This window comes from Puntigrus tetrazona, chromosome 16 (assembly GCF_018831695.1).
Source record: "Puntigrus tetrazona isolate hp1 chromosome 16, ASM1883169v1, whole genome shotgun sequence".
NCBI lineage: Eukaryota > Metazoa > Chordata > Actinopteri > Cypriniformes > Cyprinidae > Puntigrus > Puntigrus tetrazona.
In genome coordinates, this window is record NC_056714.1 from 5,508,110 (window position 1) to 5,528,653 (window position 20,544).

Below are 20,544 nucleotides of genomic sequence, written 5' to 3' on the forward strand. Positions count from 1 at the left end.
ATCGAATAATTTATTGGCTATTTTTAATCGACTTTATTTTTATCGATAAGCATCTGTGTAAAAAGACAGATCATATGAAGTGCTTTTTTCTGCTAACGTCTAGATTGAGGTTTTGTATTGCGAACGGATCTTAATTACGTCTGTCAGTCTGGGAAGGCCTTCGCTGACAGGTTCACCCAGGCATGTGTCAGTCATCTACATATTTGAAGTTTTGCACATTCCTCTTTGAAGGAAGAACGCCTCACACGAAGCTAAGACCTGACCTCAGCCGAGCGTCTGTGTGAAGATCTCTGGGGCCGGATTTAATATGCTTAAGTGAGTAATGACAGTGTGCGAGAGCGACGGACGCTAGAATACACTCAACCTGAGGTCATCCGAGCGCCGCACCCAGCGCCGAGCCGCTGCGGTCAAAGATGCACATTTATCTATATTCCGTCCAGGGTTTGCGGTTCAAGTCTCGCTCGGCATCCGTCTCCGCTGACAACACACAGTAAAGCTGCAGCTCCGTTCAGAAGAGAGAAAGAGATTTATTCAATTAAACCAAAGATACATTCAGCAACTCACCAATAAAACATTGACACACAAGATCCAGCCTCAGTTAAGTTTAATAACAAAAACCATCCAGACGGAAGAGCACAGCAGCCGTGTGAAGTCCACATGTTAGTGTTCAGAAACCACGTTCATCCTCTGGACACATGATCAAGAACGTTCCCGTCTGGTGACATGGTCCCATCTACAGGTAGAAACCTAGTTAGCAGTGATGCTGGCGTTATTGGCTGGTTTGTTCACTGATGTAGAGGTGGACGAGTTCTCGATCTGTGTCGCCTGCGAACGAGAAAAGCAGCAAACGCTGGTTCAAATGTTTGCAATAGCGGTTAGGTTTTGCTTGTTCTACATGGCAGAAACATCTACAGACTGTGTAATTACCTGTAACAACCAAATATAGTTGGAATAACGCCGAAGTGAAAATAAAACTGGCGGCTGAAACACAAGCAGCACCAATCTACTAGAAACAGTAAAAAGAGCTGCGCACTCATAAGAGCATGAACCTGTACTTGATACTGATTCTGTTTAACCCAACAGTATCATAACTGAGATGTGAAATTGTAGCCTCTGTATTTTTTTTTTTTTATAAAAACCTGTCACCCACAATCTACTCCATGCCTTGATAGTTTCTTTAGACTTTTAGTCTATTTGCTTCATAGGTCTTTTTGCTCTTACTAAATGTAAGAATAGCTGTGATATTATTACCAATATTTCCAATTGGACAGAAGCAGCTTGGCTTTACTTAATTATCCAGACTTCATATATTTAAGAAAAATCTCTAATCTGATCATTAGGGTTTTGGGGAATGTTTATTTGTTTGTATATACATTACATTGAGCGTTACATTACATTATACATTTAGAGCATTTTAATATAATCTCACTAAGACATTTTTGGGAGATAAATATTAGCATCTGCACTAAACTGCACATTTTTGCTCATTCCTTTGACTGAATTGGGTTTTTTATGCTTAATATATCATACTATATGAGCCATAAATGCCTGATGCATGAAATATTATAATGAAACACATATAATCAATTTTTTTTCAGCCAATGAGGGAATTTTCCACTGAAGGAGGTGCTATTATGCATCTTCTGAAAGAGTATATTAATTGGCTGGATCAGTATTTGGCCGTCAACAAGCAAATGTAGGAAGATGCATATATAACACAGCATGATCGTCAAACAAGCTTTACAGAATGAAATGACAATCCAGTAAGTGGTATAGAAACAGTTTTGGACGTGTTGATGGAAAAACCACAGACTCCAATGTTTGATCTTCATTCCGAATCGATTCCAGAAACAATAATATTCTCAGCTTTTTGTTTAAAATGTTGCTTTTTTCAATAAACTTATCCAAATGTTGATTAAGTTAAACAAAAAAGAAAGAAAACATGCCTTTGCTTTAGTAGTTGATCATACGCTTGACTGCTTCGAAGCACTTCCACTTGTCCGGGATGTAGAAGGGCTCAAAGATGTGAGGGAAGGGAGTATCATACCCACAAACCCTGCTGATGGGAGCCTCCAAGTTGAGGAAACACTCCTCCTGCAGAGAATACAGACAGCTCCATTAACATTAATACAAAGAAATCTTCTTTTCACCCATACAAAGCGTGTTAAAGGGGGTGAATACTTATGAAATTTTACTTCTATTCCACAATAACTCTACAGAGGCTTCAGAAACTTCATAAAGAGATCATGAAACTTAAACAAACACAATGTTTTATATAACGAAGAAATGAACATGTTTAATTCACATATAAACCCTGACCAACGCACATACATATAGAGCTCATCAAATATGGTAAAAAGAAGCTCAAACATGCTTGTTTGATGTGAAAGAACCAACAGTTTTATTTTAAATAATTTGATTCAACGTCTTTTTCAATTTGAAGCTCTAAACTTCTATTATACTTGATTTTTTAATGGAAGGTTTCATTAAAAGTATCTGTATTTATGCTTTCATTTGCATACTGAAATAATTGTGAGATGCTTAAAGGTGGTGACGTTGAGGTCATTTGTCTTTTTGTTCTGTAGTCTTGCTCAGCATTTCACTTCTGGTGATTTTATTTAGTCTTCACAATGAAAACAATGTTGGTTTTGAAGCCTATCTTCTCATAGGCTTTTATTGGTCACAAAGGTTATTTTGTGCAATAATCCAAAGCCAGTGGAAAAAATCCTAATGGGTTTTGGTCGAGGCAAGATTTAACCAGACATAGTCAAAGCCAACGTTGAACCAAAGAACATGACCTGAATATGGAGGAACAAGAAATGAATTACAGCATCCAAATCAAGAGCAACATGATCAACAGCCGCGAATGGAAAAATCTGGGTTTTTATCCTCGGTCGTGACCCCAACGAGCAGTTGGTTTCTATTTAAGCTTCTAGTGCAGCTTTTGGAGGACTATAAAGAAGGTATAAAGCACTAAATGCAAATGCAAATAGATTGCCAAATGACAGAAGGCTAAAAACACTATACTTATTTGCACAGAACCATCAAAACTCGTGCATCAGAAAAAAACACAAAGAGAGTCCAATGTTTCCCCTCAAACAAAGCCAATGTCTACGAAGACACCTCCAACTCTTGATGGACACTCGCTGTCCAAATCCGAACACGGAAAACACATGAGCTAAGCGCGAAACATGACTCCTTCGTCTGCTGGCGTTTTCTAAAGTGGCTACAAAAGAGCGTCAAGCTTCGTTAAAAGGGCTTTACGCTTGCCTTACACGACGGCCTGTGTAAACACAGAAATGTGTTTCAGATTTGCATCGGGAGGCAGTTCCAGCTCTGAGGAGAGATGTCAGGAAAGGCTCTGCAGGTCCTGGATGCTCGAGTCCGGCCCGCCGCTCAGCGGTCAGATCCAGCCTGGCACCCTGCTGCTCGGCTGCACATAATCACCGCTTTGAGATTTGATGTGGCACGGCGAACCTAGTGCTTCTGCTGCTCAGAAATAGTTTTATCTAGACGGGATGAATCTGAATCTGAAGCGTGCGGTTTGTAATGACTGGAAACGGACTCCAGGAAAGGACACATCAGGACATCGGCTGATAGACAGCAGATAAAATTAGATGCAAAGCGCTCGTTCGTTTAAATTCGCTCCAACAAGTTTGTGCAATGTGGGAAAACAACGTGCTCTCAAACGCTTTTTGGCATTTATGTTTCTTCATTCATGTTTTCCATCCTCTCTTCCACCATCACGGCTAGGATAATAGAGGATGTTTTTGAAAAAGAGGCATAAAACAAGATTAGTAGTAACCCACAAATGCAAACAGCAAACCAATCTAAACAAGCTACATCAAGACATTTTAGGGGTTAAAACCCATTTGGCTGCCTGAATCACCACAATACATACTTAGTATATTACCCTCAGTTTTGCAGCCAGGGGCAATTTGGGGTCACTTTTTTTTTTTTATCCCAATGTGGATAAGTGCACCTGCCAATCTGGATCACAAGAAGAGCAGAAACCTCTAAATACTCTTACTGGAAATTCATGAAAATAGAGAAGTCAAGCCAATGCATGTGGACTGAAAACACTTCAGTGTTACCAACATATAAGAGAAGAGCATCATTACACAACTAGTGTAACTGGAACCGGACAGTTCAAATTAAAAGCAGGAGTTGCTTGCTGTTTAAAAGCTGTTATAGGGTGGCTTAAGTGTCTAAATACTTTTTACGGATGTCATCAAAAATACAGAAAAAAATATGAATATTCTGAAATATTATTACAACTTAATATACCTTTTTTCTATGTGAATACACACTAAAATGCAATTTATTCCTGCGATCATAGCACAATTTTTAGCATCATTACTCCAGGCTTTGGTGTCACATGATTCTAAATCATTCTAATATGCTGATTTGCTGCTCGGGAAACATTTATGATTGTTATCAAATGTTGAATGTTTTATGGAAACCGTGATGCATTTATTTTTCACTATTCTTTGAATAACAGAAAGTTCAAAAGAACAGTCTTTATTTGAAACAGTAATCATTTGTAACATTTCAATTGTCTGTACCAACGTATCTCTGCATTAAAGTACAATTTAAATATAATGGTAGTGTATACACACACACACACACACACACACATATATATACATATATACACACACACATACATACACTGTATTTATATATACACTGCATCGCAAATTTTTGGCTTCCAGAGCGGAAACAGCAACAGCCGCAGATTAGAGAGCATTCAAAGACTAGCGTGACACGGAAATGCCAATATTACCGACTGTGAGAGCCAAAAAATACAATTGTTAAACGCAAAAAATGCATTTTAGCCCTAAGCCATATGAGACAGACGCTTTGAAAAACTCAAAGAAAGCAGAAAACGCGGTGACGTGAAGTTCGGTGCCAATGAATTTATCATGTTTCCCATGTGATATCACATGAACTACAAAATCAGTATTAACGAGGCTGTTTATGACCTGTCATTACTGATAAAAACTAAATATGGAAATCATTTAGTTCTGGGACACATACTGTAACTTTCCGGCTGTTAACTGGAGAACTAGCAGCAGTAAATCTTCTGCAGGAGTCACTGACACGGTTACAGAAGCTCCTCTGAGTCACTCGGATCCTTCGGTTCCCTTTAAAAGCCGTACATGACACACCAGTCTAAAAACGCTGATCTCAAAGGCCATTTTTAGACGATCATTCTGAGCTCCATGCTATTTTTCGCTTGATAACCGGGTCAGCGTTAGAGCACGTCAGAAGACTTCACCGTCCCTGAGAGCAGAGCCATCAAATCACGCAGCACAGGTCTGGATAGTTCACGTTTTTACCCTTAAGCTGCAAATCTGAGCCTCAGAATCAGCCAAATAATCAGAAATTATTTGTTATGTCTGCCTTTTAAATCACATTTCCTGAATACGGACCGAAGCAGACGTCAGAATGCACAACTGCGATATGAATTTGACAAAGCTGAATTAAAAAAGGAACGTTGTTCTAAAAGAAATGTATTTATTTATATATACACATACACCCCTAACTTTCAGTTGGTAGAGGTGTGCACTTATTACCGATTTCGCTTTATTTACGTGGAAGTAGTTTGTTAGTTTATTAGAAAACGTGTTGCATTCAATGTAATATAGAATAAATAGGAATTAAAATGCGTGCATTAAAATCGCAATGTACCAGAATTCCATTTGTTTTTATCTGTATTGTAACATAAATCTTAATTATAACAATTAAATAATTAAACAATAAATAAATGTACAGGGGCTGATTCTACGCTTCAGATTGGTTGATGAGATGTGGGTGTGGCACTTGCTTGAATGTAAGGGGTGGGGTTTAAATAGATTAAATGGTAACACTTTATCTAACTAACTTAAGCAGCTACAGTATCTCATAAAAGCGAGTACATTGTCATTGTCCATCAAAATGCGTGTTTTGTTTAAATGCAATGTGTGGACTGTTTTAATAACCGATCTCAGAGTAATTAAAATGTTTTACTAACATTTTACACTAGGCCTACCCGTTACAAAAATCCAGCAAAATCATAAATTATAGCGCATTCACGTTTTGCGTCATCATAATGCAATGCTCTACAGACAGAGCTAAACCAGGCCCAAATTATGATGCAGATAAAATAGTACAAAACAAAGCAATTGTATTATGAGCTTCGATGGGCCGTATTTCAGAGGTTAGTGCAAACGGCCCATATAGACGTATTGGTTGGAGGGCATGTTGATTCAGAAACATCAATCCAACTTCAAGCTCATGAAACTCTCCTGCTGTGTGAACTGAAATTCAGGAATTCTCCAATTCAAACCCTGTGTGCTGATTCGCTTTCAGATGAATTCAGATTCAATGAATTCAGCCAATTCAACGTGATCAGATGCATCAGAAACATGCCTGCGTCATAAATGCACTCAACACTAGAGGAGAACACTAGCCGCAAACCCCTTCACACCTCACACACACACACACACACACACGCACACGCACACGCACACGCACACGCACACGCACACGCACACGCACACATTCCAGGGGAATCTGGCTGCTTTATTCATACACACAGAGCGAGACAGATGATATTGAATATAATTCCAACTATTCCATGGAGTTGTCCAGGAACACAGAGATCAATGTGAAAAATATCCCTGTTCCAGGTCCTGGTCCAGGAATAACAGCGAGCTGTCACAGCCTCAGCTCCTGTTAGATCCTCTGCTCAATGATTTCAGCTTCTCTGCTGCATCTCTACTGTGACAGAATAACACAACTAGACTTTTATCATTTCTGCAGAAACCGTGAGCGGTGTTTGCCTCTGAAAGCTCTGTCAGCACAATGACAAGCTGTTGAGGACATCTAGCAGGACGTTACTACGCAGTTACCCTTTCTAAATGGTTTTGGGTGATTTTGAACACCTTACCTATGCGTTTGAATAGTTGTTGGCACGTAAAAATTGCATTTTTGCAACAGAGAGAAAAAAAAAGTCATGAGTCGTATCGGTTATGTCAAATAAAAAAAAGTAGAATAAAATATTAAGGCAGCACCATATGTTCACATTGACAGAAGGATGTACATGCTATATGCTTGATCATTTATTTAATTTTGTGATTTTTAGAGCAGTTACCTGAAAACTTTCAATTGAAACTAGCTGAAATCTTACTGATAATGGTAATGATAACTGAAATGTTAGTATCGTGACAACACTAGTCTGCAGAAATGCCACGCGAGTTATTATTGGGCTCCGGGTGTTCAGGTGAAGGGCAGATACGTTAGCAGCCGTTATCGCAGACGTCAGTAGCTTGACCAAAGCTCGGGCTAAAAGCCTTTTTTAGCATCTTTTCTGTTCAATGCCATTATCTGTGCACATCCGGCTGACTCACCAGCGCCCGGTGTGTCCAGCCAGCTTCACAGGTGCTTTAACAAACCCTGACGTCAATGGAAACGTGACTGATGTTTGTGTTTAAAGCCTGGCTCTGCATGTATGCATGGACCCATCTCTTGAGAAAATTTCCACCATCAGCACGAGCCCGAGACACTCATGAATGTGAACACGACCGTTCAAAAACTTGAGGTCAGAAGGTACTTGAACTCAGCAAAGATGCATTAAATTGAGCAAAAATGAGAATGAAGACATGTTAGACTTCTATTTTAAATGAATGCTGTTCTTTTCAGCTTTCAGTTCCTCAAAGAGTCCTTGAAAAATGTTTCTGCAAAAATATAACCGTTTTCAGAATGAATAACACGTTTCTTGAAACACTTTTGACTTTCAATTTGAATCCAAAAATGGCTGGTTGCACAACCGACTCTAACTCCTACAGACTTCCTGCAAAAGATGGTCACCTTCATTTTTAGGTTGCTCAGCTTTTTTTTTTTCTTAAGAACTAGTCTGCTTCTGAATTTGTAAGATTAAAAGAAAGGACTTGCACTGTGGTGCTGACCGGTCTTTTACCTGGACAAAACAAACTAAGAAAGACAAGAGGACACAAATGATGCATCCTTGATATCAAGAACACATTCAAAGATTTTCACCTCTACTGGTGTTCATGAGTGCTGAGTTCTGAAGACTGATGACGTAACAAGAACACACAGATTCCTTACTATCCCATAGCAGAGTTAGTATGTAGAAGCTAAGTTTATGCAACTAACCACAGGTCTACCAATAAAATGCACACTTTTTATTCTTAAAGACTATAGTTATAGTAAAAAAGTAAAAGTAAATAATCAGTAATGAAATGCTTTTGCGTCCTGCTGCATCTGCAGGAGTGTTGATTGGCTATCAGATTCTCACCTGAACCGTAGAGCTGATTTCAGCGGCGAATCCTCCGGTGACCGGAGCCTCGTGACTGATGAGCAGCCGGCCCGTCTTCACCACCGACTGGAAGAGAGAGAACATGAGCATGAACATGAGTCAAGAATCATGGAAACATGCACAGGCCTCAATATGTTATCTTTACACACTAAAAAAAAAAACAAAGACAACTTGAAATAACTTGTTACCTGGCTGCATAAAAAATTTAGTTGAGTCAACTTGAAATTTTAAGATACTTAATGTTAATTTAAGTGACAACTGGAACATTTTAGTTGTCTCAACTAAAAAGTTTTAGGTAGATGGGTAACAAGTTATTTTAAGTTAAAACAACTTTTTCCCCCTCAATAGTGTAATTCTGGATCTGAGCTCCAGCCCCTGAAACCAAAAGCTAAATATGAAAACAAAAGTTTTAATTTTTATATAATATATTTGACATTTTATACCAAACAGGTTGAATTGTGTTGGGATGCATCACATCATACAGCAGAGTAAGGTAAACGGATTTGTGAAACATCAGTTTCGGAAGCAACTATAGTTTTATTCTGTCTCAGGACAATTCTAAACCCAATCAACCGAAGATGAGGTCTTTAGAGAGTCAAATCGTGACGTTCAATAACAAACAAAAACACAAAAACCTTCCTGTCTAAAACAATCGATGTTTACATACACCAAAATAATACCTTCTTACCTGCATTCAAATGTTTATTCACATCTTATGACTTGTCAGTGAATAATAACCAATACAAATGTGCACTGTTTTCAGAAATCGGATTTAATTCATCGAAACTGGATGAAAATTGCATGTACACTCTCGAATATTGGGGTTCTAGAAGAACCATTTTTGGAATCATTCAGTCAAAGGTTCTTTAAAGAACCATCTCTTTCTTGCCTTTTCATAATATTTTGCCACAAAGTCTATTTTGTGAAACAAAGGTTGTCAAAGGGTTCTTTATGGAACTATTTAGTCAAAAATTGCTGTGTTGCACGGCAGCTCATGCATTTGAATACGTGGCAACTGCATTTATTAATTAGCTCAGACTGAAAACACCATTTGTTGCCGATTATGAATTTTGTTTGAAGTTCATACTTCACTGTCAATGGTCATTATGACTTAAGTCAAACAATGTTTCTGTCAGCCTGATCAAAATAAACAGCAGGTCACAGCTGCGGAGAACTGACCAAACATCCGATGCTTAGAGATATGAAGCTGACAGATCTTGCTGCAAAGTCAGCTCTTCAAAGGAGAAAAACAGGTGCAAAACAGTGCAATATAATTGGACTCATCAATACGCTTAAGATGAGGCATTTCCTGCAGAAAGATCATGGTTTGTCCTGTAAAGAGTAATTACATAAAAGCCTCAAATTGTATTGAGATAAAAAGGATTTGAATGTCTGCCATTTGGCGATTGTGCATCTGCTGAGAAGAGTGAGATGAAGTCTAGATGTTGAGCTGGGAGATTAGCATGTTTCTCCACAAAGACACAGAAGAAACTACACCTGCAACACCCTCTGACTTCAATGTGCGAGACATGTGTGCTGGCTGTCGTAATTAAAATGTTCATTCCAGGCATCATTGGTACATGTTTGATTGATCTGCTGAGCACTCGAGAAAACAAACAGGCTCCACATGATAAGAACAGACCATCTTTAAAAGATGAGATGCCACGAACCTCATGAACTCTAGCTCTGAAGTACTCATTGGAAACGTTGCAAACAAAATGCTTTCCCAGCGGCCCAAAAATGGATTACATGTGGCAAGGAGCCAGTATATTTGACTGGACCTGTCGATCTGCCAGACCTTGCAATTTTAAACCACAATCTATCTTTAACTTTCAGATACAACAATCTTTTTTTAGTTTGACCATTCTACACGCAAGCATAAGAGCAGCATAGGGCACAGAACCACCAGGGGGCACTCTTGCTCTCAAAGATGGCTGTGCGATTAAATTAAATTCGGAAATTCTTTTGTTTAATTTTTTATTTTGACATCCAACGATTATGCAAACACTACGTCACATTCCATTTCTTCCCTTTCAAGCAATGAGCTGTCGCCCTTCTTACATTACATCCAGATCGGTTAAACCATGTCATGTGACTACAGTAATATCAAGTCTCCTGCCAGACGTTTTTTTTTTTTATGGAACGTCAAATCACAAATCAGGTGACCCAGCCCCCACCAGATTGTTTTGAACAGAGCAAGAGATGCTGGGAGAACTTTAACGTTTTCAGAAACTAAAGGTTAAACTTAAGGAAAAATTGGGGTTGGATACCATCCCAACAGAAGGTAGAGGTGCGTATTTCCACTGAGCCTGGGTACCAAAGAGACGTCGGCCATCTTTTATGCATGCGATCCAAGACTGAGCACAAACAAGTTTAAGCTACTTTGGTCTTTATAAATGCACTTAAACTCACCGATACAAATATTTTGACACTAAGTAAATGCAGTTAGATTTGTCTTGGAAAAATGTCAAACGGATGTCATTATATTAGATCAGCGTCTGTGGTCTCAAAGTGACAGCAGCCAATGAACCTGCTGTTAATCAAACAAAAGAATACTTCACTGCTTTCTACTTCAGTAACTTTAATAAATAATGAATATTTAATACAGTTTTTTATGCTCCATTTCTGTACAATAAATTATCTTTAGTAGGCCAATCTGGTTACTTTGTATCTTTTTTCTACTGTATTTGTCCCATTTCTCTTCTTTTTTTATTGTATTACTGACTGCAGTTTGTAGACAGTGAAAAGGTTAACGTAATTTTGGGGTCGCCGACAGGGGCCTCCTGGTTTTTCAGGGACCTCTGAAGTCCACCCCAATCTTTGGTCTGGAGTGGTTGAGCGGGTAAATATCTAGTAAACCAGGTTTAAATGCTGAAACCCTGTGATACCACCACTGTGTCCTTCCCTCAAATAAAGCTTCTTTATCTGGCATTATTGGTTCTTTTAATAACTTTAAACATCAATAGAGTCCTTCCAGTCCACAAAATGCTCTTTATAGTAAAAAAAGATTCTAGAAAATGTCTGAATTTTAAAAAAAAAAATGGCAAATGCCAATGGCAAAGAAAATGAAGGCTCTCTCTGGAGCCTGTATGAGAGTGCTGAGTAAAACAGGCATGTGGTTACTCTGAACTTGACAGTTAAACGAAGAATAATGAATGAATTATTAACAATTCCACACTTCATAACCAAGTTGGTGACATGTCAGAAACTCAGAGTCTCTGAAGCGGTTTCCGATGCCTCGCATGCCAGAGGACTGAGACGGGCACAGCGGCAAAATCTCGAGAGTGTGTGCTAACAAGGGTGTGAGATTTCGATAAGACAGCAAGAATGCAGGGGTGTGACCGGAGACATTTTCCTACGACTGTCCCACACCGCACTCAACCAGGTCTGATTGAAATATAAAATGTCTTGGCAAGGAAACGACTAGATTCAGACATCTTCAGACCATGAACATATTTGTCTGAAGTATATTAATGCACAACACGTGGCCAACACACTGCAGGTGATCTGTTTGCTGAACATATTTAACTTGCATTAGCGTGGCAGTAACAAACCTCAGTACCCGAGGGGGTGATAGACTTTCCTTCAAACGCCTGTACTCTTAAACCAGATGCTATCCAGGTAGCTGGATTTAAACATGTCGACGCTTTCACCATCTTGCTCGGCACGATTCATCAAACTTTTGCTCCGTCATGCCATTATTTGACCCGAAACCAAAAAAAAGAGAGCAGAAAAGTACAATATACAATAACGTTTACAATAAGTCGCCTTGCAGAAATGCTAATGCTAACGGTGTTGTGTTGTAAATATCGACCTGTCCCTACTTCGGATGTTTTGCGTTTCAAACCTTTGAAATAAACTAGCATTCGAAGTTTGGATTCGTTCGATGTTTTTGAAAGAAGTCTCTTCTGGTCACCAAGGCTCCCGTATTTGATTAAAAACACAGTAAAAACTTTTCTATTGTATTATATTTTAAGATTTATTTGATTAAAATACTGAACACTACTAAATACTGAAACTAAACTAAATAAAAATAAGTTAGACCGTAGATCTAAAAAACAATCTCGTGGAACAACAGACTCATGGAACAAGACAAAAAAACTCATTAAACTGAAAACATGTCAGTTCAAAATATTAACAAAAACGGTAATGAATATAAATAATATTCCAAGAAACAATTTTGGTAAAAATATTTTAAATGTAACAATATGAGATATAATTGTTTAATGCATATTGACATTTCAGTTCATGAAAACGTTGTATAATAATAGCATGTGCACGTCGTGATGAAATCCAGTTTAATTACCAAGACTCATGCTACTTTTTACAAGATTTTATTTGATGCTGTGGCAATTATTTGACGTTAAGAGAACCAGGCTCATGCTAACTTTGTTATGTTGAGCGGAGGCTGGCAGATCTCAAACCAGCAACTGTTATTTTGACAAAATAAGGTCATGGAGGTAAAAAGGTCAGCATCCGTAATGAAAGCTCGCCAAGCAGCAGAACAGCTTCATATACACTTTCCACTGAGTTAAATGAGTCCGGTCAGAGTGATGTGGCACTACCTAACCCCATCAAGCCGCTCGTCAGCGTCCAGGAAAGTCCTGAAGAGGCACAGCACATACCTCAGATAGTTCAGACACAAACAACCGACTGTTATTACTGTATCCCAGAACGTCACTTCCCTGGAGCGACCACCTGGCGACCGCCGCTGTGAAGTATTGGATACGCTGATGACAAACGAGTCCATTAACGAACGCCACGAGGTGAATAACATCACGGTAAAACAGATCCACACGCCTCATGGCAGAGGTGCTTGTCCTACTGCAATGATATTATCCAATCACGGCAGCGGGCGTTGATTCAAATGACTGAAACAATAAGGCTTACTAAAACGAGTAAAATAATAGACCCCATGTCCGTCTCGACCCATTCACATGTGACGTAAGTCTGCAAACACTTCTCAAGCCTGCTGTAGATGCCTCACAGCAAACAGCAAATAACAGCCACACAATACTTTTACTTCATTGGGTCATTTAGAAAATATGAGTGTTTGACGTCAGTAAGATTTTTAAGTCTTTTGAAAGAAGGGCCATTCTCACCAAGGCTGCAAAAACGCAGTAATGTTCTGAAACAGCGTTACAATGTCATTCATTTCTGTGATCCAGGCTGAGCTTAGAGAAACATATTTTAGAAGAACATTTTATGAAATCATGCTTTATTTCCATTTTTTTAGTATTCTTTAATGAGCGAGACAAACGGTTCGTAACATAAAATAAATCTTTGCCGTTACTTTTGATCACGACGCAAAGCATTAATTAACAGAGAAACTATTGATCAGTAACGCATGTGTTGGTTTGTCTTGTTAGAAACACGCTTTAGCATCTCGCCGTCACCTGCCAAGCCCAATTCCCTGCTCTCTCACATACCCTGTCTGTAAAACAGCCTCCAACTGACCAGGAAAAACAACTCCAGGAAGAAAAACTAGGAGTCCAAACGCAGGTCCAAAATGAACTCGTACGGTTTTGTCTTTATGAGGTTCCAGTGGCATTTTAAAACACATGTCTCTGTCTTCATGAACTAAAGAGACAACTTAATGAGAAGCTAATGTGTTGACATTAACTACGGCCTGCGGCGCGGATGACGATTTTATTGTCCAGTGTGCCGTGCGTTTGTATCCCAGACGGATGAATGTTTCTCACTGCCTTTCGGATTCAGAACGCTGTCCGTCTAAAAACGACTGAGCTAGTGGTCAGCGCTGTCAGCTAACTGCTTATTTACAGCTGACCTCTCGACACCAGCAGTTCAGCGCGCTCATTACAAACACTGCCTGACCCGAGACGAATACAGAGAGCAGGCTTTTCTGGGACGCTCAGACTTTAAACGTATAGTTAACCCAATAATGAACACGTACAAGATTAAGAGGGGTTTCTTTCTTCATAGGATCTGGAGAACTGCAGCGAATGGGTGAATGAGTCCAAACATAACGGTAATTCACAGCACTCCAGTCCAGCGGTTAATATCTTGAGAATAAAGAGATGCGTGTTCGTTTTTATCCATATTCCATAACTCTTCCTCCAGCGAAAAGTCCCTTTCCTGTCGTCTCTCGCATTAAAATCCAGCCACATATCAGAGAACCTGTGCATACTTCTATCCTGACTCACACAGGACATTTTTCACTGGAAAAATAAATATTACGGATTATGGACTGAAGCAACATTTTAAAGTTATTAAACTAATGAATGATGGATTTAATTTTTAAAAACATGCATCTTTTGTCTCATCCAAACGTTAACTCATGGAGCGCTGTGGATTATTGTGAGGTTTTTAATCAGCTGTTTGGACTCTCAATCTGACGGCACCCATTCACCGCAGAGCATCCGTTGACGTGACACTGCTGCAGAGAGACATTTCTCCAAATTGAATGAAGAAATAACCCCATCTACATCTTTCAGTAATGTTTCATTTTCTTGTAAACTACTACACCAATTAGTTTTTTTGGGGGGGCTTTACAGCTCATAGCTTTCCTATGACAAACAATTCTGGTATCGTATTTGAATCCCAAAGAGTCCTGAAGCAAAAGCAGTCAACATCCGCTGCTTCAGCAGTCCCTTTCATCATCTTTGTCTCCTAAATGGGCTCCAAAATGTAAAATGACCGCAGCGACAGCAGTACGGCCTCAAATACAGGAGGTTGCACAACAGCCATACAATAGCCCCGAAATAATTACACGTTACTCGGGGAGTAAAAATTACACACAGCGTCTGAGGTCTTTGTCTCTGAAGGGACCGTAATGATGATGAAATGGTTTTTATTAGGAGTGCGTTTGAAAAGGATATCATGCATCCACAGAAAGATCAAAGAATCTTCTGACATCATAAACACGGTCTAAAAGCGCTAGAGGAAGGTATTACGGTTCACACTAAAGATTTACCATTAGAGACAATTATACGCTGATACCGTTTCTGTCATATAATAATAAAACTAATTGTAACTAAAACCCATAAACACTTCTGTTGCTTGAAATAAAATAAACAATAAAAAAGAAACTACTCGACTAGACGGCAAGGCAACACGTCTCTTTTCATTTAGTCTACTTTGTTATACTGAGATGCTATAAAACTAATGAATATTAAAAACATTTTTGTAAAACTATAGTAAAAGTGACAAACACACACACATTAAATCATAAGGTTTAGCCAAAAATTAAAGTGAAACCTGAAAATCGCATATTGATTAAAAGTTAGGGGTAGATGCTTTCATTTTTCATATTTTAAACAAATATTTGAAACAATATTATGTAACATGTAATATAAGTCTCTGGTGTCCCCAGAACGTGTCTGAAGTTTCAGCTCAAAATGTCCCACAAATCATTTATTATATGGTTTCGAAAATTTACATTAAAAACACATGAGCTACAAAAACAGAAGTCAGAGGCGCTCTATTTTTCATAGGCTAAAATGCATTTTTATACTTACAATAATCCACATTAAAATTCCTCTATTTTCCTAGATGTGTCAATATAATACAATCAGATCTGTTCGACTGTTGTAACCCGAGTTACGTGAACCCGTTTACAATGAAACGTCAGAGTTACAAGTCAGTTCGCATCTTTAGACAATTATTCGTTTCACATTTGGTGTTTTTACAAAAACATAACTTTTACTCTATTAAAAAAACAAATAAGCGACTTAGCAAATAACGGAAAAGTACCGTTAAGCATTACTTTTCATAAAAAGCAACGCAACTGTAGTAACTTTACAGGGTAACGCAATATGCAAAATGCATTATTTTTTGAAGTAGTACGTTTTTGTGCGATAAAAGACAGCTTGGCTTCTAGTCGGAGGGAATGAGGGGTTAATGTCCTCTCTGCCCTGGTCTCAGTGTCCGCGGTGGCGACGGTGGCGGCTCCTTTACTGCATATTGTGCAGCAGGGCTGTGATTAGGACGGGCCGCTCGCTGGAGGGAAATGTCATGTTTACTGCCGTTCCCATACACACCCTGCATAATGAGGCCTGCACCGTGCCAGGGGTCCCGCCGGACAATCGCGAGGTCAGTGGGTTCCAGTGGAAACGCAGGAGACTAGTCGATTAGTCCTGCCACTAGTCTTTAGCTGCAGTTGTTCTAAAAACAGCAGCCCGCAATCTGCCCAACCAAACATCTAGTCTGTTGAGAACATTTACACATCCTGCCGACAATACAGACGCTGTGAACCTTTAATCGGGGGCGAGCGCATGGACGTAAGTCACAAGCGCCATGTGATCTCTATGACGAATGGTCTTCGAGCGCAGCCTGAATTGCTAATCAGCGCTTTAACGTGTCAGAACGTTATTAACGCTCAAGGGAAACAGGAAAGCTGGAGGGTAACTCATGCACACGCATATCAGAGCGACAGGCCTCACGCAGGGCTGCCCAACACGAAGCCTGAATGCCAGGGGAGACCTCAGACCGAAATAGCTCCATGCAAGCCAGAAAGCCCAATTAAACCCAATTCTGCCAACTCAGGAAGGCCTGATGTGACCTGGCTTTATCCCTTAAAACAGGCCACCACCCCAGAGCAACAGAAAGATCAAAAACACACTATAAACACCTTCGATTTCTCACACTTTAGAGCCGAAGGAAGGGAAACCAGAAGCACAAGGGAAAACAAACCGCTTCAAGAAGAACGCTCAAGTCAAGTCAATAAACAGGTTAAGTCCTTTATGCATTTATTTAGCCCTATATTTACTTGTTCACACACACAAACACACACTTTGTGCATATAATTCCTGACATTAACTGGATTATATAACTAACTTTCACTTTAATATAATTATTAAGATGATTGGAAAAAACACTTCAGATCTTTTTCGGTTTCTGATTATTAGCACTTCACCATTAAACCAGTGCATACATTCACACTTTTGGCAGATGCTTTTATCCAAAGTCACTTACACAGCTTTTTTTTGTCAGTTCTCTGCAAAGCATTGTAAGAGCTGTGTACTTTTTGAGCTACAGAAAAGCTAATGTATGTATTGTTTGAGCATCAAATAAGAACTCAAAAATGTATATTTATATACAAGAACTCAAAAATGTGCATTTTGTCATCATTTACTCGCTCATGGGTCACTCCAACCCTGTGCAAATTTTTACATCAAATACAAAAAGGGGGAATTTAGCAATAATCGTGCACGCATTTACAAAGAACGTGTGCGGATGCTTTTAAACGTATACGTGTTAAGACACACAAAAACGTAACAAAAGTAGTCTTGAGAAACTCAGTGGCCTGAGCTCTAGAAGGTTTGTGTGTTTACTGAACAACTCCTTCAGGACGATGGTGTGAAGTGTATTAACCAATGCACAGAAAATCTGCTTTCACGGACTACTCTACTCTTCACTCTTTTAAAGCGTGAATGTTTCAGCCTCCTTTTTTACAAACGCATGGAAAAGAATGAGCAACATTACATTCGAGCCAATTATTTCTACGCAAACCAATAGAACTTTCCAAAATAACAATACTAGATAAATTACTATCCAATACTTGCAATCTCGAAAGGACTGGAATACAGTGTGCAAGTCTTGCACTTTTGCGTTCCCGTCTGTGTTGAAGTTTGAGAGTACAAACCATCCTCTACTTTTGTTGTATGGAAAAGAGAAGCTTTTAGTTTCACGGAAGAATGGTTTTTCACATTGAAACAACATTATGGTGAGAAAATGATGACTTCATTTATGGGTGAACCCTCTCAGAGTTTCCTTCAGCGGCAAGCTCACTAAACGACCATCAACACCGTGAGCGTAAGATCTTGGTGCGCTGCTATTCTGTACGTTATTAATATAGAGTTAATCTCCTGGTGTGAAACGGAGTCGTACCAATTTTTATACTTTAAAACTTAAACAAAAACATCTCCTGGGGGACACTTTTAGCTCTAGCGTCTGCGTGACCTGGACTGCAAATCACTGAGCCACATGATTACACTCGAGCAGAGCCAACCCAGGCCTCACTGCGCTAACCAGAACTAACTCCAAAACCTCCATTCACTTACATAACGCTGCCACTGGAGCAGCTCGTTTTCTCTGAGCAATCAATAAGCACAGATCTGTGTGAGCCATAGTGAAGAGAGATGGGGTCCAAACAACATTAGACCCCACTGACATTTAGTTTTCAGTATTTAACCAATAAATCGCATTACAGCATCAATACTATTGGTCATGAAACCGAAGAAATGTCTGTTGATAATTTGTGAAACATTTGTCAGAGGTTTGTGTTCTTGGTTCCATTGAAATGAGTCATGCTTATTTTGCGTTGAATAAATAACTTAATAATTGTGTTGAAAACATTAAAATTCTATGTCTGGTTCCAATAAGCTGATTATTATTTCAAGGAAAAGTATCCAAACTATGAAATTCTTTTTTCTGCTGAACACAAAAGGAAGATATTTTGACAAAAGTTGGCTGTTTTGGGTCACCACTGACTTCCATAGTATTTGCTCCTACTATGGAAGTCAATGGTGACCCAAAACAGCCTGTAGCCAATCATGTTTTAAAGTATATGTACTGTACAGTCTTACTAAATTATTAGTGTTCAACTAAGTCTGTGACTGTGGCACAGATCTGTTGTTAAAAACAGTGAAAATGATATTCGAATAAATGTAAAATATTAATTTTCATATATTATTTAAGCATCTGTAATTGCAGTTTAACTACACGCTACTTTAAATGCAGCTTCCGTAAAAATGGATTCTGCGGATACTACATTAATTGATCGCATCTTGTTGGTCCAATTAAATATATTTAGTAAAAATAAAACAAATTGACAAAGGATGATGAACTAACAGTACGGTTAGAGAAAAATATACGACATTAAAACCCAAGGAACATGGGGATTATCAGCATTTTTTTTTTTTTTTAAGTCAGCTATGAACAAAGTGACAAAGTAAACATGCTATCCTTTTATTTTATAAGCATCTTTATAACTATTAACCTATACAACCTATTGCTTAACTATGCCTTTTACAAAGTAACGTGAAATAGGAAATTTACATTATGTTATACATTTTAGATTGAAACCGAAAAATGTGCAAAGTAACAAACATGAAGCTTCTTCATTTTATCGATTAGCAAATGATTTGCGTCGTTATTTATTATGTCTCAGGACTCCTGTAAAAAAAGTGACGTCACTACAAAGTAAATGATTGAGTCACTGGCTGGAGGCACTCTAAAGAATAACCAAGAGAAAAAACAACAGCTTTGAGTGAATAAAAAGCCACTCATCGCTCTTTTTTTTTTTTTTTTTTTTTTTTTTTTTTTTTTACGAGACGAGTGGATTTCTCCTGATGTCATCCAAGCAATGACACAGAGACAGAGAGGAATTCTAGAAATCTCGGTGCTGAGCCCAGGAATGCAGGAATGAGCAGAAAAGCAGATCTGATGAGGGCAGTAAATGAAGCGTGATTAAAAAGGAGAAGAAAAAGAGAGAGGATAAGTGAAGGAGGATGATGACTGCAACTAGAGGAGCTCATAACCGACCACAGTAAACGGTCTGTGATCTTCAGACCTGAGGACAGTGACGCGTCAGGACGCTTTACAGGTCATTGATTTACAAATGAAATCCAGATGGAGCATTTAACAAACTCATGTGAAATCAGGAATATGTCATTTCTTGCAGCTCTGGAGCCATTAGTCACAAGAACGGTTGGCCTGAAATTAGATCAATTTACTGAAACGAGCAGCACCACGTTGGTAGTTTAAAAAAAGAAAAGAAATAAACACTAAATCAGTAAAATCAAGGGTTTTAAATGCATTTTGGCACCACTAAATTATTATATTGTACAGTAAGAAAAGTTAGATTTTGTTTTTGGGAGTCTCACACAACATGCAGACACGCATGCAAGGTCAAAAAAAACAATCATTGTCTTATAACGACTCAACGACTAAAACGGTTTGCTCAACGATTCTTTTTTCCCAAACCTCTCCTTTGCGTGATGCTAATCTGCGGGGATTGGTCTCATTTTTATCTCATGTGTGTAACACCTGATAAAGCAGCGATTGTGAGCAAAAAAAAATAATAATAAAAATCAACAAGTGGGCTGGCAATATGCTAATATTTCATGTTGACATCAACATGAAACGGCTTGGGAATCGTTTTAAAAATAACTCATTGTTTCAATCATTCAGAGTTTTCTCCTTTTCTTCCTTTTGGGAAACAACGACTTTATAAAGGGTGCGCTTTCAGATCTATATCT

At 38.7% G+C, this 20,544-nt stretch overlaps 1 protein-coding gene across 1 annotated transcript in view; it reads right to left on the reverse strand.

Moving 5' to 3' along the window:
* Positions 1 to 507: 507 nt before the first annotated feature.
* The window catches only part of bckdhb (branched chain keto acid dehydrogenase E1 subunit beta), a 51,280-nt gene continuing 31,243 nt past the window's right edge, over positions 508 to 20,544 (reverse strand). Inside the window, exons 9-11 of the mRNA XM_043260677.1 lie at positions 8,303 to 8,389; positions 1,947 to 2,094; positions 508 to 825 (exon numbers count right to left, since the gene is read on the reverse strand). Coding sequence (XP_043116612.1) covers positions 1,954 to 2,094; positions 8,303 to 8,389 — 228 coding nt within the window. The 3' untranslated portion in view covers positions 508 to 825; positions 1,947 to 1,953. The remainder of the gene's footprint in view (positions 826 to 1,946; positions 2,095 to 8,302; positions 8,390 to 20,544) is intronic.